Below are 27222 nucleotides of genomic sequence, written 5' to 3' on the forward strand. Positions count from 1 at the left end.
CTGTTCCAGAAGATAATTAGTGTATTTTCTCCTTGGGGCATCCCTGTGGACTTCAAGAAGAGCTCGAGAACCTGGTATAAAGTCCAAATGCTTAGCATTCATAGGGTACCTTAACTGAGTGAGCAGTTCATTTCCACAGGTAAGAGGAAAGGTTTTCTTATGACTTACACAATATTTCAGAAGTCATAACTTTGAATCTTCAACTAGTTTCTATGTTTTAATATTTAAATTTGAAACAAAAATTTCTAGTTAACTTAGAGTTGAGTTAAAATTGAATTAGGGAATTCCAGGGAACATAACAGGGATAAGAAAGGCTACAGACACATTTAGGTCAATAGGTTTGTAAGTTAGACATTTGATTCCATTTTCTTGATGAAAGATAATAGTTGGAATAAAGGTAGTAGACATAAGGGATTATATTACAAATTTAGGAAAATTATTAAACAGAGAGAAAATTAACTATCAACCAACCACTGGGTACAAACCATTTTGGGATCATAATGGTTTTTTGTTTGTTTGTTTGTTTTGTTTTGTTTTTTTGTTTTTTTTTTTCAAATGGAAGGTAATGCATTGACTTTAAATTTGTTTTACTAGTCAGCTACTTGATCAAGAAGCCACTTCAGTTTTGTTTTCTTTTTTTAAATCATGGCCTGCTTAAACTTGATGGCTTTATAAAAGAACTCAAACACATGAGGATGTTATTTTGTATTATTTCTAGGAGATAACATTTCCAGAATTAGGGCATATCACAATGAATTTGTGACATGGCCAAGTGGACACAGTTAAAGTATGGGACAGAGAAACCTGGTCTTGGATCCTGGCTTTGCTACTAACTAACTGTATGCCCTTGGGCAGGTTATAGGTTGGGCTGTTTCTCAATTTTCTCATCTATGAAAGGATCCTAAATTATTTAGTTTGCAGGTTGCTATGCAGATTACATAAGATCATGTACGCAAAATTTCTGACCCTTAGTATTATGTGGTTAATATTATGTGGTTGCTGCTATCATAGCTTCCCTTCTCAAGTTTAGCAATGATAACATTGTTCTCATGGGTGTACCCTACTTTATGTTTTCTAACTGCATTACAGTTGAAGAATTGACAATTTTAGTCTTCCAGATTGGTCTATTTTGTTAACACTGATGGTCTGTAATTTTGTCTATCGAGGTCCTATTTCTTATACTGAAATTAGCTAGAAATAAACACAATCAGTTTTAATTTCCTTAAATATTAGTTGGTGAAAGCCTGTTTGAAAAGCATTTTGGAAGAAGTAAACTATATTTTTTTGTGTTTCATCCCTGCAGTTCCCTAGAGTGAAGGAGATAATTGCTCTATTGGGACATGATTTGGATTAAAGGATGCCTTCATCCACAAGCCACCTTCTTGCACTACAGATAAAATCAGATAAATTAAAAATTGTAGGAAAATTATTATGGACAAAATCATGAGGGGGACGCAAGTAAACCTACTGTCACTTTACTGACATGCCCAAAGCACAATTTTTAAGGTGCCTGATACCATAGAATATCGGGATGCTCAGAAAGGGCCACCCTATATGACAAGACGAAATTAAGTCTAACATCCCACGCTATACTCATCTGAGAATATTTTTAAATTAAATAATTTCACATTGTTTTTCTCATTTAAATGCATCACAATTTTGTGATATACATACTGTTGCTCCCATTTTGACAACTGGGCACACACACAAAAAAGGAATCTCACACTCATTGTACAAAATCTAGGGCTAGTACTCACGTATGTAATTTTTATTATACTACCTTCAGATTTTTAAAATCCTATCTTCATGTATCTTTGAGGATTTTAAGATCTTGCAATATGAAACCAGGTGAGAGAATTTTAACAAAAACTAACTGGAAATCAACTCACTTGTTGGCATAATTTTTAACATGGCAAATTTAGCCAACAACTTAATAACATAATTTATTTAATTTATTTATACAGGATAATGCATTCACTTGAACCCAACTTCCAAGCCCATCAATGCCTATTCCCTCACTGCCAAGGATTTCAATGTACCTTTCTAAGAAACAAACCCAAGGATACATAGGGTGTATTCTATGAACAACAACAACAACAACAACTACCTTTAAAACATCTAGATAAAAGGTGAAATGCCAGGGTCTCCATCAGATTTAGGTTTATACAGGATTCAGATGGAAAACGTGACTGAGGTCACCACGTTTATGCTGACGGGCTTCACAGATGATATTGACCTGCAAGTTTTCCTATTTGTACTATTTCTAGCCATCTATCTTTTCACGCTGGTAGGAAATTTGGGAATGGTTATATTGGTCATTGGGGATTCCCGGCTCCACAATCCCATGTACTATTTTCTGAGCGTGTTATCATTCCTGGATGCCTGCTATTCCTCAGTTGTCACCCCAAAAATGTTAGCCAATTTCCTAGCAGAGAATAAAGCCATTTCCTACCTTGGATGTGCAGCCCAGATGTTTCTCTTTGTCACTTTTGGGACCACAGAATGCTTTCTCCTGGCTGCCATGGCTTATGATCGCTATGTAGCGATCTACAACCCTCTCCTGTATTCCGTGAGCATGTCGCCCAGCGTCTATGTGCCACTCATCGTGGCTTCCTATGTCGGTGGCATTTTGCATGCTTCTGTACACACAGTGGCCACGTTCAGCCTCTCCTTCTGTGCGTTCAATGAAATTAGACATGTCTTCTGTGACATCCCTCCGCTCCTTGCCATTTCTTGCTCTGACACCCACACAAACCAGCTGCTGCTCTTCTACTTCGTGGGCGCTATTGAGATCGTCACTATCCTGATCGTTCTCATCTCCTATGCTTTCATTCTGTTGGCCGTTCTGAGGATGCGTTCTGCTGAGGGGAGGCAGAAAGTCTTCTCTACGTGTGGCTCTCACCTAACTGGAGTGTCAGTTTATCATGGAACCATCCTCTTCATGTATGTGAGACCCAGTTCCAGCCACGCTCTGGACCATGACATGATAGTGTCGATATTTTACACGATTGTGATTCCCATGCTGAATCCCATCATCTACAGTTTGAGGAACAAAGATGTAAAAGAGGCGATGAAGAAATTGTTTGGTAAAAATTGGTTATGTCAATGATGTATATACGGTTCCCATTGACCACTAAATTAAGAAAAATTAGGAACATTTATTGTCTGAATATTAAAATGTTAGTGAATGTATTAGTTTGCTCAGACTGCCATACCGAAGTGCCACAGACTGCTGGCTTAACAACAGATATTCATTTCTCACTGTTCCAGAATCTACAAGTCTGAAGGTGCAGGAGGGAGAATTTCCTCTGAGGCCTCTCTCCTTCACTTGTGGGTGGCAGTCCTTTTATTTTTTTATTTATTTTTTAGTGGCAGTCTTTTCTTTCGATTTCCACATGGTCGTTCCTTTCTGTGTCTCTGTGTTCTGAATATACGTGTGTGTGTGTGTGTGTGTGGACACTGGTATGTATTTATTAAATATAAATATATTCATATGTACACATATTTATTATATACAAGTATATTTATACTGGAAGAGTCACATATGCATGTGATCTTTCCTTTAAAAGCTATAGTATTGCCTTTCACCCACATGTGAGTCAAACTTGATAGTCTCCCATAGTTGCAGTTCTTAATAACTTTATATCTGACTAGCTTGAAGAAATACCACCCAATTGATAGCAAAAGTCCAGCTCACATAATTCCAGTCCATTTCCCTAGAGTCTCTGGCATCTGTCTCCTGACAAACGCACTCTGCTCCATCCTTAAGTCTGTGCGTTGGCGGCAGGGGGCACAGGCAATCTATTTAAATCTCTGGTGTCATTACCAAGCCGCTTGTGAGGGTGCATCTCTCCCCTTTTTGTTAGTTCATTGAGATGGTGGACATTAAATCCATTTTCACTTCCTCACAAAATACAGAGACCAGGCATAAGCATTTACCAAGATTATACTTAAACCCAAGTTTGACGAAAGACAGGCACACTTCAGAGAGTGACATACAGCAGCTGGCAGAAGCTAAGCTAAGCCCGAGCCCATCTTTGTGGGTTTTCCTGGAACCCTCTACAGCCTCAGCCTTGGCTCTGATTCTTTTGACCATCATCACCCTGTGATGCCCTTAGAGATGCCACCACGCCTCAGTGCCCAGACCCAAGAACCACGGTATAGAAATTCACCCTGACTGTACTCATGTTCAGTCCTGCTTCCAACAGACCTCATTTTCATTGAGGGCAGGCGTCCTTCAAAGTTATTTAACTGGAAATGGTTTTGGTTTTCTATCCCTCCCTCCTTCCTTCCTTAATCTTCATTATTATTTTTTAAAAGATTTTATTTATTTATTTATTTATTTGAGAGAGAGAGAGAGAGCGAGAGAGAGCACAAGTGGGAAGGAGAGGGAGATGCAGGTTCTCTGCTGATCAGGGAGCCCGACATGGGGCTTCATCCCAGGACCCTGGGATCATGACCTAAGTGGAAGGCGGATGCTTAACCGACTGAGCCACCCAGGTGCCCCTATCATTCCTATTATTTTTAAGTGTTAAAATCCATTTGGTTCCAATAAGATGATCTCCTTAGAACATAGAACACAACGTAAGGATATTTCCCTAAAGTGGGATAGTTAAGTTTAAATCAACCTTAACTATACAAATCTAGATAATCTCTTACAACATCATATACTCCAGCACCCCCAGTTTTTCTTCTTTTCTTTTCTCCTATTTGGAAGGCTTTCCCGGCTTCCATTCACATGACTCCTTTTTTAAAATGCCTTTTCTTAGTGAGGATTTCATTGGTTACATTATGATAATTGCAATTTACTTCCATTGACTATCCTCATATTCTTTCTTTCTTGAATATAACAATTGCATTTGTTTCATATAATATGTAATAATATGTAATCAATTTATATTTGATTTATTGTTTGATAAAATAAATAAAATGTGGTGTATATATGTATATATATGTGAATATTACTCAGGGATCAAGAAGTATAAAATCTTGTCATTTCTAACAACATGAATGGAGCTAGAGTGTAGTATGCTAAGTGAAATAAGTCAGTCAAAAAAAGACATAGGGGGCTCCTGGGTAGCTCAGTCGTTAAGCGTCTGCCTTTGGCTCAGGGCATGATCCCGGAGTCCTGGGATCGAGTCCCACATCAGGCTCCTCCACTGGGAGCCTGCTTCTTCCTCTCCCACTCCCCCTGCTTGTGTTCCCTCTCTCGCTGGCTGTCTCTATCTCTCTGTCAAAAAAATAAATAAAATCCTTAAAAAAAATGCTCTATGATTTCACTCACATGTGGAATTTAAGAAACAAAGCAGATGAACATAGAGGAAGGAAAGAAAAGAGAGAGAGTGGGAGGGGAGTATTTTGTATTTTCATTATCAATATTTCTGATTTTTCCCATTTTTTACTTAGTAGTAGTTGAGTAACATCTAAAAATGCCTAAATGGAATAGTTTGAGAGTTTTTGAAATCTTCGTTAGTCATCTCCAAATAGAATGCAATTTTTTAAAATTTTGTTTGTTCAGATCTTACTTCTAATTAATATATGGAAGTTTTCATAAATACTGCCCCTACACTTGTAAAGAGAGAGAATTGTCAAAGTCAAAGCTTTATACATTCTTACCTACAAAAACAATCTCATTGAATATTTAATTTAAGCCTTCATGTCCTAATTAATGTGTTCTTAGCTGAAAATATGTAATACAGGTCTATTAAGTTTCCTAAAGTTAGCAGGTTTCTATCCATTTCTCTCTTTGCATCTGCCATATGAGAACTTTCCTGTTTAGGATATGTGTTGCTAACATTCTAGTTGCATAGATAACATTCGCTGTGGAGTGGCAGAGCCCAAGTGTAGGCCCATGTCACTGCAATATTAATCACAATACCTAAGATATGGAAACAACGTTAAAAGGTCTATTTATGGAAAGATGAATGAAGAAAATGCGGTATACACATACAACAGATTATCCAACTTTCAGAATGAAGGAAATCCTGCCATTTGTAACAACATGAATGAACCAGAATGATGTTTGTTAAGTAAATAAGTCAGATACAGAAGGACCAATAATGTATGAACTCAGTTCTGTGAGTTATCTAAAATAGAGAAACTCCTAGAATCAGGGAATATAAAGGTGGTTTCTATGGGTGGGAGGATGGGGAAATGGAGAGGTCATGGTCAAAGGATACAATGTTTCAATCACTCAAGTTAAGTAAGTGCTGGTATAGTGCCTATACTTAGCAACACTGTGTTATATGCTTAAAATCGGCCAAGAGGGTAAATCTTGTGCTCATGTTTTTACCATGAAATGAGAGCAACACAGGGGGCCGGGGAAACTTGGAGATGTGAAGATAGGTTTATGGCCTTGATAGTGGTGATGTTTTCACAGGTGTATACTTATCCTCAAGTGGTGAACATTAAACAGGTACAGCATTTTACCTGTCAGTTACACCTCAATAACGTTCTAGTATATGTATGTAATAATCACACACACATATATGTGTGTTTTAATACTAGATGAGAATTCTTAAGACATGATAATAGCTCTGATAACTGGGTTAGTATTTAAACTTCTCTGGGGCTTAGTTTCTTCATCTTGGCAATGTAAGTTATTTATATTACAACAAATCAGTATATATGATAAACTATAAAATATAAAATTACACTACATTTTTTTTGCAAGCTATAGCACATGGATTTAGAGTAACCCAAATTCATTCCATTCATTATAGGTCTACTCTGTTCACATTATCAAGTTCTGTGTATAAAAAGAAAAATATAAATTTTGGACTTACTTAAATGGTTATTATTCATGAGATTAAAAAAATACAAAATGCTATAAGCATGCAGAATAGGAGACATAGACATTTAAAGCTCAGTATGACTCCAGAAGTCATACAATGCTGTGATTCCTGAATACTGATCTATGGCATATTCGGACGACCTGGTAATTTATGTATATCTCTACACAGACACACACAGCCCTAGAACCTACATACAGAAGTTTAACATTGATAGACAAAGCAGGCTTCACAAAAATTTTATTTTTATTCAATTCTCCAGGTGCTCCTGATAAACAGCTGGATTGGAAATAAGAGGTCTAGTGAATAATTTCTCACTTTATAGATGAGCTAGTGAAACCTGGGGTAGAAAAATGATAATCAGTCATGTATTTATCTGTTCAAAAATACTTCTGCTTACTAAATCAGGGAGACGCAGAAAAATGATGTTGGGGACTATAAACACCAAGGAGAGTGAAGAGAAAAATGGCCCAGAGCAGGCCCAGGCCAGGAGGCCCCAGAAGATGGAAAGTTACTAACAATAAGCTAGAGATAACTAGAAGCCCTACTGGGAGCAAGAGATAACCAGCCCTTTCCGCTTCTGTAAAAAACAAGCTCCCTGCCGCAGGCTCCCTGCACTGCTGTTCCCGCCTAAAGCAACCCCCCCCCCCCCACTCCCCCAGTTTAAACCCCCTACCAGCAGCCAGCATAGCCCTTGGAACCTGACTGCCTGCAGTCCCCTATAAAAGCCCTATAACCCATTGCCTGGGGCCCAGAATTTTGAGCACAAACTCATCTGGGTCCGCCGGTGTAAAATCAATCCGAGTTCTCCTACTTCTCTGATTGTCACTTGGTCTCTTGCCAGTCCGATTTCTATTTTTCCTCAGCATAGAAGCAAAACTGAGAAAGAAGGTAAAGTAGGACGCTGCAAGGTGGATCGGGCATACTACAGAGCTTGCGCAGCTCATCTCTGTGCTGATGTTGGAAATGAATCTGAATGAACTGATGCACCATGCCAGGAAGAATTCCTTTTAGTCACCCTCTCGTCACGATGGGCAGACAACGTATGTTACCAGACATCTCACTACATCCTCTACTATGGAAGAGAACAAAAGAAATAAATAATAGAACAGAATTGGAGACTTTCAGTTTCTAGGTCCATAGGTGAGGAGCCTGGAAGACACCACTCTGTCTTATCAACAAGTAAAACCCTGAACAAACTGCAAAAAAAAAAAAAAAAAAGAAAGGAAAATCAGTAACTGTTCTTGAATCCTTAAAGAGTGGGAAGCACAGGGCAAGCAGTAGCCTCCAAGATTGAAGAAACAGGCAAAGAGAGGGAATCAAATGTTACCGGGTCAGAAACTCAGGAACAGAAAACACCATGGGAACCAGCGCCTAGAGAAGAACACCGGAGCGATGACTGACCAATTGCTGAAAGTGGAGTCTGATCAACTCTGGGAGTTAAAACTTTCAGGGGGTGGGGCGCCTGGGTGGCGCAGTCCTTAAGCGTCTGCCTTCGGCTCAGGGCCTGATCCCAGCGTTCTGGGATCGAGCCCCACATCAGGCTCCTCCGCTGGGAGCCTGCTTCTTCCTCTCCCACTCCCCCTGCTTGTGTTCCCTCTCTCACTGGCTGTCTCTCTGTCAAATAAATAAATAAAATCTTAAAAAAAAAAAAAAAAAACCTTTCAGGGGGTATCCAGACGGAGTCCCCCCTTCTCCAGTATTATGAGATTTACCTTCAGGAGCTCGACCAGGTTCCCACAGTAAATATTGAAGAAAACATCCCTCTGCTTCCAGCAGGAGAAGAGAGAAGGAACTATTTGCAAAGAATGCCAAAGCCTGCCCTCAGGAGAAAGGAGTTAACCAGTGCCCACCCTGCTGGCGTATTCTCAGAGCAAGTAAGGAGCGGGGAGGGAAATATCCAACTTCAGCTTACTCTAGCCATCCAGACCCACCTAAGGGGGAAGAATAAGACTAAGGAACAATTGTGAATTTCAGTCTGGTGGCACAGGCTCCCTAAAGGACAGAGGCCTGATCTTGAGACTATAGAACAGGTCCCCAGCTCCCACACCTAACCACATCGTCACTAAAAGTCCAATTACAGCAGTTCCTTTTACCCAGTACACCTGCCTGGCTACCCAGAACAATAATTATATTTCATACTAAAAGGCAGAATAGAGCACTTTGAAGGCACAAAGCAGAAGCAGGCTTGGCAGGGATGTTGGAATTAAATATCAGTTTGGGAATTTAAAACAACTATGATTAATATGCTAAAGATTCTAAGGGTTCCAGTACACTTCCTGGAAGCACAGGGGAGCAATGTAAGTGGAGAAATGGAAATCCTAAGAACGTCCAAAAAGAAATACTGGAGGGGCAAAAACACTAACTGAAATGAAGAATGCCTTTAATGGGCAGAAGAGAGAATCTCTGAATGTGAGGACATCTCAATAGAAACTTCAAAAACTGAAAAGCAAAGAGAACAAAGATTGAAAAACAAACAGATAGAATATCCAAAGATTGTGGAACAGGAAAGAAGTAACATTTGAAACAATAATAACCGAAAATTTCCTCAAATTAATTTCAGATCCAGGTCCAGAACATTCAAAGACACTAAGAAAGACAAATGCCATAAAAATTATACACTGACATATCATTTTTGAAGTACAGACAAGAATAAAACAAAATCAAACAAAAATCAAAAAACTTCAGAAAGAAGCTAGAGGAAAAAAACACTTCCCCTATAGAAGAACACATGAGAATCACACCCAACTTCTCAGAAAACATTCAATCAAGAAGGGAGTAGAGTGAAATGATAGAATAATAGGAGAAATGTACTTGATAACATATACTTCTGTGTGTGTCTTACGTGTATGCACGCTTATGTAAGCTTACATATAAGGGCAATGAATGACCAACAATAACAGAGAAAGGGGGAAGGAATTACAAAGCTAAACATGTTCTTAGCATGCAATCCAGCAATCACATTCCTTGGGGTTTATCCAAAGGAGCCGAAAACTTTGGTTCACACAGAAGCTTGCACACAGATGTTCAGAGCAGCTTTATTTGTAATTGCCAGAATTATATCTGGAAGCAACCTGATGTCTTGCAGGAGGTGAATAGATAAATAGACTGCAGTACTCCAGACAATGAATGATTACACAGTGGGGAAAAAAACCAAAACGAAACCAAAAAAAAGAGCTCTCGAGCCATGAAAAGATGAGAGGGAAACAAATGTTTTATTAAGTGGAAGAAGTCAATCTGAAATGCTCCATGCAGTAAGATTTCAACAGTATGATATTTGGAAAAGGCAAAACTCTGCAGAGACTAAAATGATCGGTGGTTGCCAGGGGTTTAGAGAGGAGAGATGAAGAGGCAGGGCACAGAGGAATTTTCGGGCACTAAAAACACTCTGTATGAGACTATAATGATGGATTCATGTTATTATACATTGTTTTCAAATTCATAGAATATTTAACACCGGGAGTGATCCCGAAGGTAAATGGCAGCCTATAGGTAGTTATGATGTGTTAGTGCATGCATGGGGACAAGAGGTATTTGGGAAATCTCTGTTCCTTCCTCTTAATTTTGCTACGAACCTATAACTTCTCTAAAAATTTAAGTCCACAAAAAATGAAAAAGAAAGAAACTAAGATAAGGAAGGAAGAAAAATATTATAAAAATTTTTCATTATAAAACACAGAAGCTCCCCCAAAACACTTCCAAAAATGAAATATACATGCAACAGCAAACAAAATAACTAAAAATGAGCAAAGGCAAAAATGAAAGAAAAAAAAATGACCCCTTTGACAAGAGCCCATCGCAAAAGATCTCTACTAATCCCACATTAAGGGTTCTTAAAGTATCAAGTCACCCCTAAGCAGCAGAATACTATTGAAATCAGCACTTTCACCAAACACAGGGTTAATATGGAAAGGGAAGTATTAAGAGGATCTATGATATTTGGAACCTAGGAATTTTGAAAACTCACATGAGAAAGAGAGGATGATCAGCAAAATTAAGCTGGTGAAATGGAAAAGTCTTTAGATGCCCCAAGTTGAAGATTTAGGACTTCCCCATCCCCACCCAGGGTCAATCGGATGTCACAAAGAGACTATAGGAGACTAAAATGATGGGTGCTCTAGGTCCCTGAGGATCTCAGAAATATGCAACATACATTCCCTTCCAAAAGAATAGGGCTTCACTCTGAGGAATAAAATCCTGAAAGTGGAAAGTCAGTGTATAGCGCAGAATCACTAGGAAGGAAAGTTTGAAATAAGAGGGGGGTTCTGGAAGATGTAGGTCTCAGAAAGTACGTTTACAGCAACATTTAATGTGTAAAGTGTAGAGTAGCGCTTTGGAAAACAGTTCTAGGTAGGAGTGCTAATGAATTAGGCTTAGCTCTGAGACTTCAATTAGTTACACATAAGACAATATTTTAAGACTATAAAAACATGCCCGAGATCCCTTGAGCACAAAACTTGAAAAGCTACCTTGACATATCTCCAAACTACATATATATGTCCTTATGAGAGTCAAAATGCCTATCATACGTAAACATGGGGGAAGGCAGATAAAAGGATTAATGTAATATTATAGTGTTGACCTTTGAACTACATGGAGAATAAGGGTGCCACCCCCTAGTCAAAAGTCTGTGTATAACTTTTGATTCCCCCTAAACTAAACTTACTAATAGCCTGCTGTTGACCAGAAGTCTTAATTGATAAGATAAACAGTTGATTAACACATATTTTGTATGTTATATGTATTATATACTGTATTCTTACAAAAAAATAAGCTATAAAAACAAAAAATGTAATTAATAAAATCAGAAAGAAAATACCTTTCAGTACTGTACTGTATTTACCAAAAGAAATCCAAGTGTAAGTGGACCCACATAGTTAAACCTACGTTGTTCAAGGCTCAACTGTAGTATGAAGGGATAACTTGTGAAGTGTTCCAAAGTTACTAAAATCAGAGAATAAAGTAAGGCTGTAGAACAAGCAAACTAATATGGTAATTTAATCTCTCAGAATAATGTCAAACAAACTTTAAAATAATAAAGTTTTATTAAATCATAAATTATATTAGTAAATTACAAAGCAGAAGGCTAGATATTGGAAGGATTTGAAAACATGAGTTAGAGAACACAGAAATTAGCTAGAAATAAAAAAAAAACATCAATCAAGGATGATTTAGTAAAATACAATAGCAAGTGCGTTCTATTAGCTGTTTTCATACTTTTTTTTAAAGTAATCTCCACGCCCAACAAGGGGCTTGAACTCACAACCCCGAGATCAAAAGTCATCCTCCACTGGCAGAGCCAGCCAGGTGCTCCTAGCTGATTCCATATTAAATCACATTAAAACCTCAGTGATTGGCTAAAAATATTACTTCCTGACATCCAAACATGTGATATAGTATCAGTATTTATTATATGTTTAAACTTGACTCATTCTGGTAGGTATATAGTATAGGACGACCTTGTTGTGTTCAATTGCACTTCTTTTCTTAACATCAAATGGTGTTTAACTTTTTGACAAGCTTAGTTACCATCTGTGTGTCTTCTGTGGAGAAATGTTTGTTCAAATATATTGCCCTTTTGTTGTTGTTGTTGTTGTTGTTGTTGTGTTTTGTATTGTTTCAGAGTTTTTCATATATTCTGGATATATAGTCTTTATTGGGTAACTGTTGAGCAAATATTTTGTATTAGCCTGTGGTTTATTTATTTCTTCAACAATATCTTTCCCAGAGCAAAAGATTTTAGTTGTGATGAAATACAATATATCCCTTTTTTTCTCCCATGGTTCATGTATTTTGAGATTTATCTAAAAATCTGTGACTAACCCATGGTCACACAGATGCCCAAATTTTCTCTAGAGATGTGTAGCAAAGGATTTATATTAAGGTGTAAGATTCATTTTGAGAAAAGTTTTATATATGTGCAAACAATGAGCCAATGTTTCTTTTTTTGTGTCATAAGGATATTCTACAAATTAAACGCCATTAAAAAAAATACTATCCTTCCTCCACAGATTTTTCTCAGAAATTTTGACAAATATCAATTGGACACAGTCTTCTCTGAGCACAGACCTGATGAGGGACTCCATCTCATGAACCTGAAATCATAATCTGAGTGGAAATCAAGAGTCAGAAACAATCAAGTGAGCTACCCAGGCACTCCTCCTCTTTTAAATAAATTATAGAAACAAGGTGTCAATTCCTGCAGAAATACTTGCTTAATTTTAATTGGAGTTGTATTGAATCCATACAACAATTTAGGATTGCATATAATTAATAGATCAATTTTTCACAGTTGGGCCAGCATCATCTTTTTTTTAATATATATATTCCAATTCCATAAATAGCATTTCCTGTCTAATAACTTACAATCTCTTGAGTGTGGCATCTAGGCATATATAGATTCCACAATTTTTCTAAGAGTTTCTTATGTACATAGTTTCTAGTCTATATTAGTATACAAGGCCTCGAATACAAGACCAAATCCTATACAACCTAAAATATTTGACCTTTAACTCTGCCATTTTTGTCTTACATAGAATATTACCATTTCCTGTATACTGCCCCATCTCTCCTGTCAATAATTCCTATTCCTGTATTCATGTCTTATCTTTCTTATTTAACTCTCAATGAACTTAAATCTGTTTCTCAGACTACTTGGAACTACAGTATTTTAAAATTTATTAAAAATACAGTAATTTTATTAAATGATTATAAAGTCTGCCATAAGTTGTGCTGTTATATTACTTCATTATGTCCATGTTCATAGGATTTTTTTAGATTTTTTGTTTCTTAAGTAATCTCTACACCCAGACTGGGGCTCAAACCCACAGTCCTGAGATCAAGAGTTACAGGCTCCACCAGCTGAGCCAGCCAGGCATCCCAATGTTTATAGGATTTTGACGGAAGTAAACAGGTTATATTTCCAGGAGGAAGAAACTGGATTTCAGAGAATTTAAGTCGTCAACCCAATGACATACAGCTGTTTAGTATCAGAGCCAAGACTATCTCTTATTCCATTAGCTTTCTTTTCCACTGAGGAATCATTTCAAACCAGAGGCCAAAGTGCATTTACGTAATCATTTTCATCATGTAGTTCATTATCCAGAACCACTCACTTGTTTACAATGAAAAAAAAAAAACCTCATCTTCATACTTTTCTGTCCCAGAAAAGAATTAGTGCATTTTCCTCTTGGGACATCATTGTGAAGTTCAAGAACTCGAGATGGTATAAGAATCTAAATGCATTGTGTTCATAATGTACCTTACTGGACAGTTCATTTCGCAGGTGAGAGGAGAGGTTTCTTATAACTTAGAAAATATTTTAGTAACTGGACATATGAATTTGAAACTAGAATGTATGCCTTAATATTTGGGTTTAAGAGAGAAGATTCTAGTTAATTAGTTAATTCAAAGTTATATTAACAATTGATCACTTGCGTTTCTGGGAATACAGAAGGGAAAGCAAAAAGGGCTTCCCACATGTTTTAGTCATTAGAGGTGTAATTAGAAATTTGCTTTAATGTTCTTGGTGAACGATTATGGTCAATTTAGAGATAGTAAAATTAAGGGGCTATATTTAAAGTTTAAGAAAAGTATTAAATGGAGACAAAATTATTAACCAGCTATTGTGTATATACAACTTTGAAATCAATATTTTTCTGATGGAGGGATGTAAAAAAAATTTTTAATTTATTTTATTAGTGAGTTCATTGATCTAGAAGCAAACGTAGTTTTTTTTTTATGGTCTATTCAAGCTTAATTGCTTAAAAAAAAAAAAAACACAGAATTCCAATGTGCAAGGATGCCATATTCTTGATTCTATGTGATAACATTGCCAGAATTATACCATCTCACAATGGGTTTGTAATATTGTCAAGTGGAAATAGTGTAGAGTTTGAAATCAAGAGAAATCTAGGCTTGAATCCTGAATCTCCTAGAAATGATGACCTTTGTCTAGTTATAAGTCTAGTTAGGCAATTTTCACTCTGTAAAATGACACTGAATTATTTAGTTTATCGATTGCTATGTAGACTATAATAGAAAATGTGCACAAAATTCCTACCTCCTAGGAACCAGTTAATGATACGTGGTAGCTACAATCATAGACTTCCTTCTTACTAAGCTGAGTGTTTGCAATACTGTTCCCTTGGGTGTTTGGTACTTTATATTTTTTGACCACGAGTGCTGGGAACTGATCTTAGGGTTAGGGTTAGTCTTCCAGATTGATCATGTTTTGTTATGAATTTACGATCTATATTTTTGTCTTGCTAGCCTCTATCAAAGAGGAACAGCAAGACATAAACACAACCAGTTCTGATTTTCTTGAATATCAGTTCATAGAAACGCCTGCTTGGAAAGCAGTTTGGGTGCAGCAGCTACAGCTCATACTTTTTCTCTATCATGACCCCCGTTTCCTATAGCGAAGTAGGTAAATGCTCTAATGCGACGTGATTTGGAATAAAACATACCTTCATTCATAACCACTTTCTTATTCTGCAGGCAAAGGCGGAGAATCAAAGGTTACTAGAATATCATATTGACAAGCGTATCAGAAGAATTTGAGTAAACATATTATTATTTTAATGGCATGCCCCCAAGCAGAATGTAGTGACGGAAATGGATTTTAAAGTTTCTTATGGCACAGAATATTGGGGTTCACTGGGTTCAATCTCAAGAGAACAGTATTTTAATATATAGTTAGTGCCATATAACAAATACATGTATAGCTTAGAGAAGTACTTTGATTTTGTTTGGGACCCATTAATTGCAAAATGCTTTTATTATTAAAAATTGCTTTTCTAGTCCCTATTCATTGTATTGGAACTAAATAAAATTTGGAGGCCATATTTCATGTGTATGCATTTTCACACATAATTAACACTTCAAGCTAATACAAAATATTTTAATGCATCAGATAAATAAACACTCTACAACCAAACCATTCCAGATGTAGTTGAACAAGTATGCCTGAAAATTTGGGTCAATCTTAGTTATTCTTTGGAGATCCAAGGAGAAGTAACTTTTCCAAGTTCACACTGTCACCAGGTATTAAATCTGAGATTGTAATAGGAGGTTTTCTTAATTTTTTAAAAATGTTGCCCCCTGTTTTTTAAGATTTAATTATTAATTAATTAATTAATTAGAGGGGAGAAAGGTGGAGCAGAGGGAGAGGGACAAGCAGACTCCATGGTGAGCTTGGAGCCTGACGAGGAGCTCAGGGTCTTCAGATCATGACCTGAACTTAAATAAAGAGTTGGGCACTGAACTGACTGAGCCACCCAGGCGCTCCTATAATATGAGGTTTAAGAGTCCTAATCTAATCTTAATCTTCTAGAATTGTCTTATCTTAGGCACATCAGTTACACAAAGTTTACACTTGTCATGTCGCTGACCCTTCTCCTGTGTGTATCAGTCAACATGTGTTTTGTGATGGTACCTTTAGCACACTGCCTATCGGTACATTTTTCAAATTTGCTTGAATGTTTTGTTTTTACTGTGCTTATTCTTGTCTGCTTAGTTCCTGTTTTGTATCTGAGTCTCTTTAGTAACTATTTTTGTATGTATTCCATGGATTTGAGAGAAAGGGAGAGAGAAGAGAAGAAAAGGTTGGGAAAGAAAGAGAGAGAATAGGAATTTTTTAAACAGCAATCTATTTTTGGTGATACCCCAAAATGCATTACTCATTTTTATACTGTTCATTGATGTCTTTGTAAATTACTTTACTAATATAACATTTCAAAGTTAATTATACATTATTTTAAGGGGTGTGTGTGTGTTCTCATGAGAGTTATGTTAGCTATCCGGATTTATAAAAAATCAGATTGAACATAAACGTATTTTTTTCTATCAATTTTCCTAAGAATCAAATGAGCGTTTTTGGGTTTTGTAGACTGACATTTATGAAGCGACTCTGTGCATTAGAAATGCCTTCCACAGGAATCTCTGGAACATTTCTGGAAAGATAAAGACATAGGGTTTTCTTCTCTTTCTAACAGTAGCCATATTGATTTATTATCTACCGATGTGTGGGCATCTCAATGTAACAAAACTGTAGCATGTTTCCCATCGTGAATATAAATCACTTGTGAGTAAATTCAGCCTGGCCTTATGGACTGTGGATTTTTTTTACCTCTTTTAAAAACAATTGTTGGTTATAAAATGCCGACAGAAAAACCAAACTCAACATGCTGAAATCTGCCCCCTAAATATGATGGATCCAGGAATTAATTGTAGAAAATGATGTAGACAATAAACTGTTTAAATCAACAGGATATTTTTAACTTGATAAATGCAGTCAATGGCTGAATAAAAGCATTTGTTCCTTTTATTTAACAGCAACATGCAACCACATGGGACCATCGTCTTGATCGCTGCCTATTTTATCATCGGCCAGGAAATCATTATATCCTGATAAGAAACAAATATGCGGATGTAATTGGCTAGACTCCATGTTCACAATATATTGCCTTTAGCCCCTCCAGAAAAAAGTGCAATGCCAGGGTTTCCATCCGATTTCGGTTTATACAGGATTCAGATGGAAAATGTGACTGAAGTCACCATGTTCATACTGACGGGCTTCACAGATGATTTTGAGCTGCAGGTTTTCCTATTTGTACTATTTCTGGCCATCTATCTTTTCACGCTGGTAGGAAATTTGGGACTGGTTATATTGGTCATTGGGGATTCCCGGCTCCACAACCCCATGTACTATTTTCTGAGTGTGTTATCAGTCCTGGATGCCTGCTATTCCTCAGTTGTCACCCCAAAAATGTTAGTCAATTTCCTAGCAGAGAATAAAGCCATTTCCTACCTTGGATGTGCAGCCCAGATGCTTCTCTTTGTTACTTTTGGGACCACAGAATGCTTTCTCTTGGCTGCCATGGCTTATGATCGCTACGAAGCAATCTACAACCCTCTCCTGTATTCCGTGAGCATGTCGCCCAGAGTCTATGTGCCACTCATCGTCTCCTGCTATGTTGCTGGCATTCTTCATGGTACTTTACACACAGTGGCCACGTTCAGCCTCTCCTTCTGTGCATCCAATGAAATTAGACATGTCTTCTGTGACATGCCTCCACTCCTTGCCATTTCTTGCTCTGACACCCACACAAACCAGCTGCTAGTCTTCTACTTCGTGGGTGCTATTGAGATCGTCACTATCCTGATCGTTCTCATCTCCTATGGTTTCATTCTGTTGGCCATTCTGAGGATGCATTCTGCTGAGGGGAGGCGGAAAGTCTTCTCTACATGTGGTTCTCACCTAACTGGAGTGACAATTTATCATGGAACTATTCTTTTCATCTATATGAGACCCAGTTCCAGCTACGCTCTGGATCATGACATGATAGTGTCGATATTTTACACGATTGTGATTCCCATGCTGAATCCCATCATCTACAGTTTAAGGAACAAAGATGTAAAAGAGGCGATGAAGAAATTGTTTGTAAGAAATTGGTTCCTAAGTAAAACGCATCATTAGCATTGAGTTAATCTGAGAAGAATGTTGCATTTCAGTTTATGTCTCTATACCCTGAAACTAAAGAAAATGTATTGGTTAGTGAATAAAACCATCTGTATATCCTAGGATATTTTCTTTCTTTTTTTTTTGTTTTTTTTTTTGTTTTAAAGACTTTATTTATTTATTCAACAGAAAGAGAGACAGCCAGCGAGAGAGGGAACACAAGCAGGGGTAGTGGGAGAGGAAGAAGCAGGCTCATAGCAGAGGAGCCTGATGTGGGGCTCGATCCCATAACGCCGGAATCATGCCCTGAGCTGAAGGCAGACGCTTAACCGCTGTGCCACCCAGGCGCCCCCCCTCGAATATTTTCAAATAAAGCATTTATCAGCCCTTCAACACAGCATTTTACAAATATAGATCATTTGTATCATCTATGTAATTTTACTGCGTTCAGATTGATTCATATTGAATATTTGTCAATGCAAGTGTATTGCTGTTGTCAGTCATTATGAATTTTCACTCACTATTACTATGTAGTAGCCTATGTACGCAGGATTCTATGGATTAGTGTATCATCACACTGTTTTTAGAAAGTCTTTCACATTCATTATGAGGTTACTTCTCCATCCTGAGCTCCCTGTGCAAGACCTCCTTAATGTTATTTCATTTGCTCTCCATGTGCTTTCAGAGTAATATCCATCTAGGCTTATGGCCATAACTTTTTCACTGTTTGGCCCAACATTATATATTTTTATTCCATTATCAAAATCTTTCCTTATTACTGTGCAATCATAGAAATGATAAGATCTATTCTGAAATTGCAGAAGTTATGCCAGTAAGTAATAGATAGTAACATTGATTGATAGTGTACTTAGGCTCAGGAAAGCAAAAGTAGAGCTTAGAGAAAAGCAACAACTGGTTAATTATATGAATACATGTATATATAATATATATGCACATTATATATACACTATATATATCATACATGTATGCATTGTATATGCATATATATGTATATACAGTTTGTGTAAGTGTCAGAACAAGAAAGATCAAGTAGTGGAGGGATGTCACAAAAGACATGTCTAATTTCATTGGATGCACAGAAGGAGAGGCTGAACGTGGCCACTGTGTGTACAGAAACAGGCAAAATGCCACTGACATAGGAAGCAACGATCAGTGACACATAGACTCTGGGCGACACACTCACGGAATACAGGAGAGGGTTGTAGATTGCTATGTAGTGATCATAAGCCATGGCAGCCAGGAGAATGCTTTCTGTGGTCCCAAAAGTGACAAAGAGAAGCATCTGGGCTGCACATCCAAGATAGGAAGTGGCTTTACTCTCTGCTTGGAAATTGATCAGCATTTTTGGAGTAGCAGCTGAGGAATAACTGGCATCCAAGAATGATAACATACTAAGAAAATAGTATATGGTGTGTTAAAGCTAGGAATCCCCAAGACAAATATATCCAGTCCCAAAACATTGCCCTATAATGATGGAAGTGGTGCAATGTATACAGTCTGCCATGAAGTAGCTGGCTGACCACACCAGGAAATGGTGCCATCTTGGAGCCTAAGTCCTGGTCTTTGCTCCTGGCAGATTGGGTGCTCAGCAATGGGTTCAGACAAGTCAGCCTTTGTAAATGGAGGTCTATGTTACTGACCCCATACAAGCCTTCATCCCTGCTGCCACAGTCATTTCACGAGCCCATTACTTGATAAGAGGGGTGGCTAGTAAAATAGGATGAATGATATCCATAGAATGAGTCTCCGTATCCACTTGATTATGAAAATTCTTTTCTGCTAAGGTCAATCTTTGGTGGGCATTGACAAGGGATTCAAATATCCTCACATGCTTAACAAAGAGAGGGAGGTCTATCCACATACTTCTTGACCAGTCTTCTTGACACCAATTTTTTAGTCATGTACCTTCCAAGTCTCTGACTGTCCAGCCAAACCACTGGCCACAGAACATGAATCAATACGTAGTTTCACATGTGGCTATTTCTCTTTCCATGCAAAATAAACATCTGGATATACTGCTCGAGGTTCTTCCCACTGGGAGGATTTCTTTTCCCTGCAGTCTTTCAGGTATATCACAGAAAGAAGCTACATTGCAGCAGCTGTGCTCTTCTGGGTGGCATCCGCATATCATTCAGAACCATTTGTAAACTAGACCTCAGTCTTCCTTACCTCTGCCGGATAATCATAGGGAACTAACTCCATGAAAGCCATAGATTGAGGCTGGAAGAGAGAAGAATTGTGGACCCTTGGTGTTTGGGCTACTACTTCATGTAACTTATTTCGACCTTCAAGGCCCGCTCAGGCATAATTTCATATACAACCCTTCCATTTCATGATGGAGGGCTGCTGTGTATGCCCAAATTTATGACTTGTTGGGTCAGAAAACACCCAGCTTTGAATGGGGAAACTCAGCTGTCATGGTAAGTTAGTGACCGTGGTAAAGTGTTCAGTCTCTACTAAGGCTTAGTGGCAGGTTAAAAGCTGTTTTACAAAGAGAAGTAGTTGTCTATGGAGGGTAGCAAGGCTGTGCTCCACAATACTAAGGGTCTACACTCTGATTCCCCCATAGGGGCTGACCAAAACTCAAAACAGCATCCTTCTCTGGCACCGTCACTCCAAGCACCAAAGGACCTGCTGGATCATATGGTCCACATGCAAGAGAAGGTTCACAGCAGCCTGAACCTATTGCACAGCCTTGTCCTATCATGAACCCCTCAAAACCATCAACTTTTGAGGTCAGTTAGGACATGACTAACACAACTAAATGAAGAGTATACTGCCTTCAAAGAAGAGGTCCACTAGTGGGACTTTTTTGGTTGTAAAAATGACCAGATGCAGCAAATTTCCCTTGACCTTAGAAAGGATATCTTGACATGCGTCATTTCCACCGTACTTTTAGAAATTTCACTAATGCAAAAAGTCACTGAATTTTCATTAAATTAATTTCCCAACTCATGTCACATGAATGTCTTGCTGGTAAGTCTAGAGTAGTTGCTACTTCTTGCTCATTAAGTCTACTCAGTACAATGTCATCAATGTGGACAGTGGATCCAGGTGATACCTTGTGGAAGACAAAGAGAACAAATATCTATGAATCGAATTATGACATAGGCTGTAGAGCTGATATACTCCGAGGTAGGACAGTGAAGTTTGTTGGACTCTCTAGCTCAGAGAAGACTATTTTTGGTAAACTTTATGAAAATGCATGAAGGGAAAAGCATTTGCCAGATTAATAGGAGCATACCAAGTACCAGGGTATGTGTTAATTTGCTCAGGCAACGAAACCACATCTGGTCCAAGAGCAACAATGGGAATAATCACCTAGTTAAGCTTATGGTAATTCTCTGTCATTATCAAAGACCTATCAGTTTTCTGCATAGGCCAAATAGGAGATTTAAATGGGGATATAATAGAATCATCACTCCTGCAACCTTCAAGTCTTTGATGGTGGAACTAATCTCTGATTACCCTTCAAAATGCAGTATTGATTCTGGCTTACTATTTTTCTTGATAGAGGCAGTTATAATTGCATTTGGATATTTCCATCGTGATAACTCTTATTCCATAGGTCAGGGAACCAAGGTGGGCATCGAGTTGTTCTATTCAGGTTGGGACTGAGTTGTTCTATTCCAAGTAGACATTCTGGAACTGGAGAAATAAGCACAGGATGGTGCAGGGGCATACAAGATTCACTGTGAGATGAGTCAGAAGTAAAACTCCACTGACCACCTGACCTCCACAAGCTCCTACCCTTACTGTTGAGCCACGCACACAAAAACACACAACGATGTTTTGGGTCTTCTGGAATCATCATCAGTTCAGAACTAGTGCCCAGTAGTTCTGAAAGATCTGGTTATTTCCTTTTCACCAACGCACAGTTACCCTGGTAAAGGTCCAAAGTCCCTCTGGGAAAGGCTTAGAGAAAGAGTAATAGTTTAAATTCTTGGTAGTATACTTTAGTCCTCCCTCAAGGGTACCTGGCCTCCCTTCATTAAAGGGGTTCTAGGACTGTAAGCTGTCTCAGTTCACAAATTGGTTGAGGGACAGTGACTCTGATTTTGTGATTCAAGTTAGACTTTGTGACAAGTTAGACTGGTCACTTAACCTAGAACTTTTCTGCTTATAAGGAACACGTCAAAATGTAGTATCCCTCATCTATTTCACTTCTAGAATACCATGATCAACTTGCCAAGGCCATGTGTGTAAGTAAGTAGGGCGACCCTGATTGTTGCTTTAAGTTTGCCGTCCTAGGGGGTAACCACATCCCTTTGTCTCTGAGGTTGGGTGCCTACACTTGGGCTCTGCCATCCACAGTGAAAGTTAACTATGCAAATAGAAATGTAGCAACGCATATCCCAAACAGGAAAGTTCTCATACAGCAGATGCAAAGAGAGAAATGGAAAGAAGCCTGCTAACTTTAGGAAACTTAATACAGCTGTATTAAATATTTTCAGTTAAGAAAACATTAATTAGGACATAAAGGCTTAAATTAAATATTAGATGAAATTGTTTTTGTAGATAAGTATGTATAAAGCTTTGACTTTGACATTGCACTCTCTTTACAAGTGTAGGGGCAGTATTTATGAAAACTTCCATATATCGATTAAAAGTAAGATCTGAACAAACAAAATTTTTAAAACTTGCATGCTATTTGGATATGATTAACAAATTTTTCAAAAACTCTCAAACTATTCCATTTAAGCATTTTTAGATGTTACTCAACTACTACTAAGTAAAAAAAAAAAAAAAAGGAAAAATCAGAAATACTGATAATAAAAATATGAAATAATAAAATATGTGTGATTGCACTGACACACTATTCATTGGAAAATTGTACCCAAATGAGAAAGCTAGGAAAGAACAGCAAAATAGACCAATAGAAAGAGGAAATATTGTTATTTCTTTTCTTTTCAAGTTTTTATTTAAATTCTAGTTAGTTAACATATATGTGAAATTAGTTTCAGGGGTAGAATTTAGTGATTCATAACTTACATATAACACCCAGTGCTCATCATAAGTGCCCTCCTTGATACCCATCACCCATCTAGCCCATCCCCCACCCGCCTCACTCCATCACCTCTGAGTTTGTTCTCTATAGTTAAGAGTCCCTTATGGTTTACTTCCCTCCCACTGTCTCTTTTCTTTCCTTCCTCTATGTTCATCTGCTTTGTTTCTTAAATTCCACATGTGAATGAAATCATAGGGCATTTGGCTTTCTCTGACTGACTTATTTCACTTAGCATACTACACTCTAGTATATATATATATCTCCCACATCATCTTTATCCATTGATCAGTAGATGGAGATTTGGGCTCTTTCTATAGTTTGGCTACTACTGATAATGCTACTATAAACATCGGGGTACATGGGCCCTTTGAATCTGTCTTTCTGTATCCTTTGGCTGAATATCTAGTAGTGCAATTGCTGGGTCATAGGGTAGTTCTATTTTTAACTTTCTTAGGAACTTCTTTTAAAGGAAAAAGATAAACTAGAAAACTTAGAACAGTAACTAATATTTAAATAGAACATTTTATCTTGTTTCACGTGCATCCTTTCATTAAGTTAAAAAATGTTTTTGACCATTTCGTATGTAAAATATTTATTCATTTAGGGAATATTTACTGAGCAACAATATGTATCAGACAGTGTTCCAAATATATGTGTCTGGAAAATCAATTGACAATAAATCAAATATAAATTAGGTGTATATTATATGAAACAGGGACAAATGCAATAGTTATATTCAAGAAAGAAAGAATATGAAGATGGTCAATGGAAGTAAATTGCAATTATCATAATGTAATCAATGAAATCCTCACTAAGAAAAGGCATTTTAAAAAATAAGTCATGTGAATGGCAGCTGGGAGAACCTTCCAAATAGAAGAAAAGAAAAGAAGAAAAATTGGGGGTGCTGGAGTATATGATTTTGTAAGAGATTGTCTATATTTGTATAGTTAAGGTTGTTTTAAACTTAACAATCCCACTTTAGGGAAATATCCTTACGTTGTGTTCTGTGTTCTAAGGAGATCATCTTATTGGAACCAAATGGATTTTAACACTTAAAAATAATAGTAATGATAGGGGCACCTGGGTGGCTCAGTCAGTTAAGCATCTGCCTTTCACTTAGGTCATGACCCCAGGGTCCTGGGATGAAGCCCCATGTCGGGCTCCCTGATCAGCAGAGAACCTGATTCTCCCTCTCCTTCCCTCTTGTGCTCTCTCTTACTCTCTCTCTCTCAAATAAATAAATAAAATCTTAAAAAAAAATAATAATGAAGATTAAGGAAGGAAGGAGGGAGGGATAGAAAACCAAAACCATTTCCAGTTAATTAACTTTGAAGGACGCCTGCCCTCAATGAAAATGAGGTCTGTTGGAAGCAGGACTGAACATGAGTACAGTCAGGGTGAATTTCTATACCGTGGTTCTTGGGTCTGGGCACTGAGGCGTGGTGGCATCTCTAAGGGCATCAAGGGTGATGATGGTCAAAAGAATCAGAGCCAAGGCTGAGGCTGCAGAGGGTTCCAGGAAAACCCACAAAGATGGGCTCGGGCTTAGCTTAGCTTCTGCCAGCTGCTGTATGTCACTCTCTGAAGTGTGCCTGTCTTTCGTCAAACTTGGATTTAAGTATAATCTTGGTAAATGCTAATGCCTGGTCTCTGTATTTTGTGAGGAAGTGAAAATGGATTTAATGTCCACCATCTCAATGAACTAACAAAAAGGGGAGAGATGCACCCTCACAAGCGGCTTGGTAATGACACCAGAGTTTAAATGTATTGACTGTGCCCCCTGCCGCCAATGCACAGACAAGGATGGAGCAGAGTGCGTTTGTCAGGAGACAGATGCCAGAGACTCTAGGGAAGTGGACTGGGATTATGTGAGCTGGACTTTTGCTATCAATTGGGTGGTATTTCTTCAAGCTAGTCAGATATAATTATAAAGTTATTAAGAACTGCAACTATGGGAGACTATCAAGTTTGACTCACATGTGTGTGAAAGGCAATACTATAGCTTTTAAAGGAAAGATCACATGCATATGTGACTCTTCCAGTATAAATATACTTGTATATAATAAATATGTGTACATGTGAATATATTTATATTTAATAAATACATACCAGTGTCCACACACACACACACACACACGTATGTATATTCAGAACACAGAGACACAGAGAGGAATGACCATGTGGAAATCGAAAGAAAAGACTGCCACTAAAAAATAAATAAAAAAATAAAAGAATGCCACCCACAAGTGAAGGAGAGAGGCCTCAGAGGAAATTCTCCCTCCTGCACCTTCAGACTTGTAGATTCTGGAACAGTGAGAAATGAATATCTGTTGTTAAGCCAGCAGTCTGTGGCACTTTGGTATGGCAGTCTGAGCAAACTAATACATTCACTATCATTTTAATATTAAGACAATAAATATTATTCTCAACTTTTCTTAATTTACTGGTCAACGTGAACAGTATACATTACTGAGATAACCAATTTTTACCAAACAATTTCTTCATCGCCTCTTTTACATCTTTGTTCCTCAAACTGTAGATGATGGGATTCAGCATGGGAATCACAATTGTGTAAAATATCGACACTATCATGTCATGGTCCAGAGCGTGGCTGGAACTGGGTCTCACATACATGAAGAGGATGGTTCCATGATAAACTGACACTCCAGTTAGGTGAGAGCCACACGTAGAGAAGACTTTCTGCCTCCCCTCGGCAGAACGCATCCTCAGAATGGCCAACAGAATGAAACCATAGGAGATGAGAACGATCAGGATAGTGACGATCTCAATAGCGCCCACGAAGTAGAAGAGCAGCAGCTGGTTTGTGTGGGTGTCAGAGCAAGAAATGGCAAGGAGCGGAGGGATGTCACAGAACACATGTCTAATTTCATTGGACGCACAGAAGGAGAGGCTGAACGTGGCCACCGTGTGTACAGAAGCATGCAAAATGCCACCGACATAGGAAGCCACGATGAGTGGCACATAGATGCTGGGCGACATGCTCACGGAATACAGGAGAGGGTTGTAGATCGCTACGTAGCGATCATAAGCCATGGCAGCCAGGAGAATGCTTTCTGTGGTCCCAAAAGTGACAAAGAGAAGCATCTGGGCTGCACATCCAAGGTAGGAAATGGCTTTGTTCTCTGCTAGGAAATTGACTAACATTTTTGGGGTGACAACTGAGGAATAGCAGGCATCCAGGAATGATAACACGCTCAGAAAATAGTACATGGGGTTGTGGAGCCGGGAATCCCCAATGACTAATATAACCATTCCCAAATTTCCTACCAGCGTGAAAAGATAGATGGCCAGAAATAGTACAAATAGGAAGACCTGCAGCTCAATATCATCTGTGAAGCCCATCAGTATAAACGTGGTGACTTCAGTCACGTTTTCCATCTGAATCCTGTATAAACCGAAATCGGATGGAAACCCTGGCATTGCACTTTTTTTCTTGAGGGGCTAAAGGCAATATCTTGTGAACATGGGAGTCTAGCCAATTACGTCCGCATATTTGTTTCTTACCAGGATATAATGATTTCCTGGCCGCTGATAAAATAGGCAGCGATCAAGATGTTGGTCCCATGTGGTTGCATGTTGCTGTTAAATAAAGGAAGAAATGCTTTTTTTCAGCCATTGACTACATTTGTCAAGTTAAAAATATCCTGTTGTTTTAAACAGTTTATTGTCTACATCATTTTCTGTTCCATTCTTTATTGTATTTTTCATACTGAATAATCTTAAAATTCACAATGATGAATAAACGTAGGAATATTTGAGTCTTAAAGTATAATTGTGGAAAGTCCACACCTGAATGCTAGTTCTGGATTTGCTACCATGTGCATGAAAGTCCTTTCTTTAATATTTGCAACTGTTAAAATGGGAGCAAGTACACTTATATCACAAGCTTGTGTTGAATTTAAATGAGAAATACTAGGGAG

The 27222-nt window shown here is 38.0% G+C and overlaps 3 protein-coding genes across 3 annotated transcripts; 2 read left to right on the forward strand and 1 right to left on the reverse strand.

Annotated features, from left to right (window-relative positions):
• The first annotated feature begins 2134 nt into the window (after window positions 1–2134).
• Window positions 2135–3109, forward strand: LOC123784955 (olfactory receptor 5T1-like). The gene has a single exon (XM_045786492.2). It carries the CDS (start codon window positions 2135–2137, stop codon window positions 3107–3109), a length of 975 nt encoding a protein of 324 aa, XP_045642448.2.
• A 14174-nt stretch (window positions 3110–17283) lies between these two features.
• On the forward strand, window positions 17284–18270 carry LOC123784956 (olfactory receptor 5T1-like). The gene has a single exon (XM_045786493.2). The coding sequence runs from the start codon at window positions 17284–17286 to the stop codon at window positions 18268–18270; it is 987 nt and encodes a 328-aa protein (XP_045642449.2).
• A 7477-nt stretch (window positions 18271–25747) lies between these two features.
• On the reverse strand, window positions 25748–26722 carry LOC123784957 (olfactory receptor 5T1-like). Its single transcript, XM_045786494.2, has one exon. It carries the CDS (start codon window positions 26720–26722, stop codon window positions 25748–25750), a length of 975 nt encoding a protein of 324 aa, XP_045642450.2.
• Between the last annotated feature and the right edge of the window lie 500 nt (window positions 26723–27222).

The sequence above is a fragment of the Ursus americanus genome, chromosome 24 (genome assembly GCF_024610735.1).
Source record: "Ursus americanus isolate L20-20 chromosome 24, mUrsAme1.1.p, whole genome shotgun sequence".
NCBI classification, from domain to species: domain Eukaryota; kingdom Metazoa; phylum Chordata; class Mammalia; order Carnivora; family Ursidae; genus Ursus; species Ursus americanus.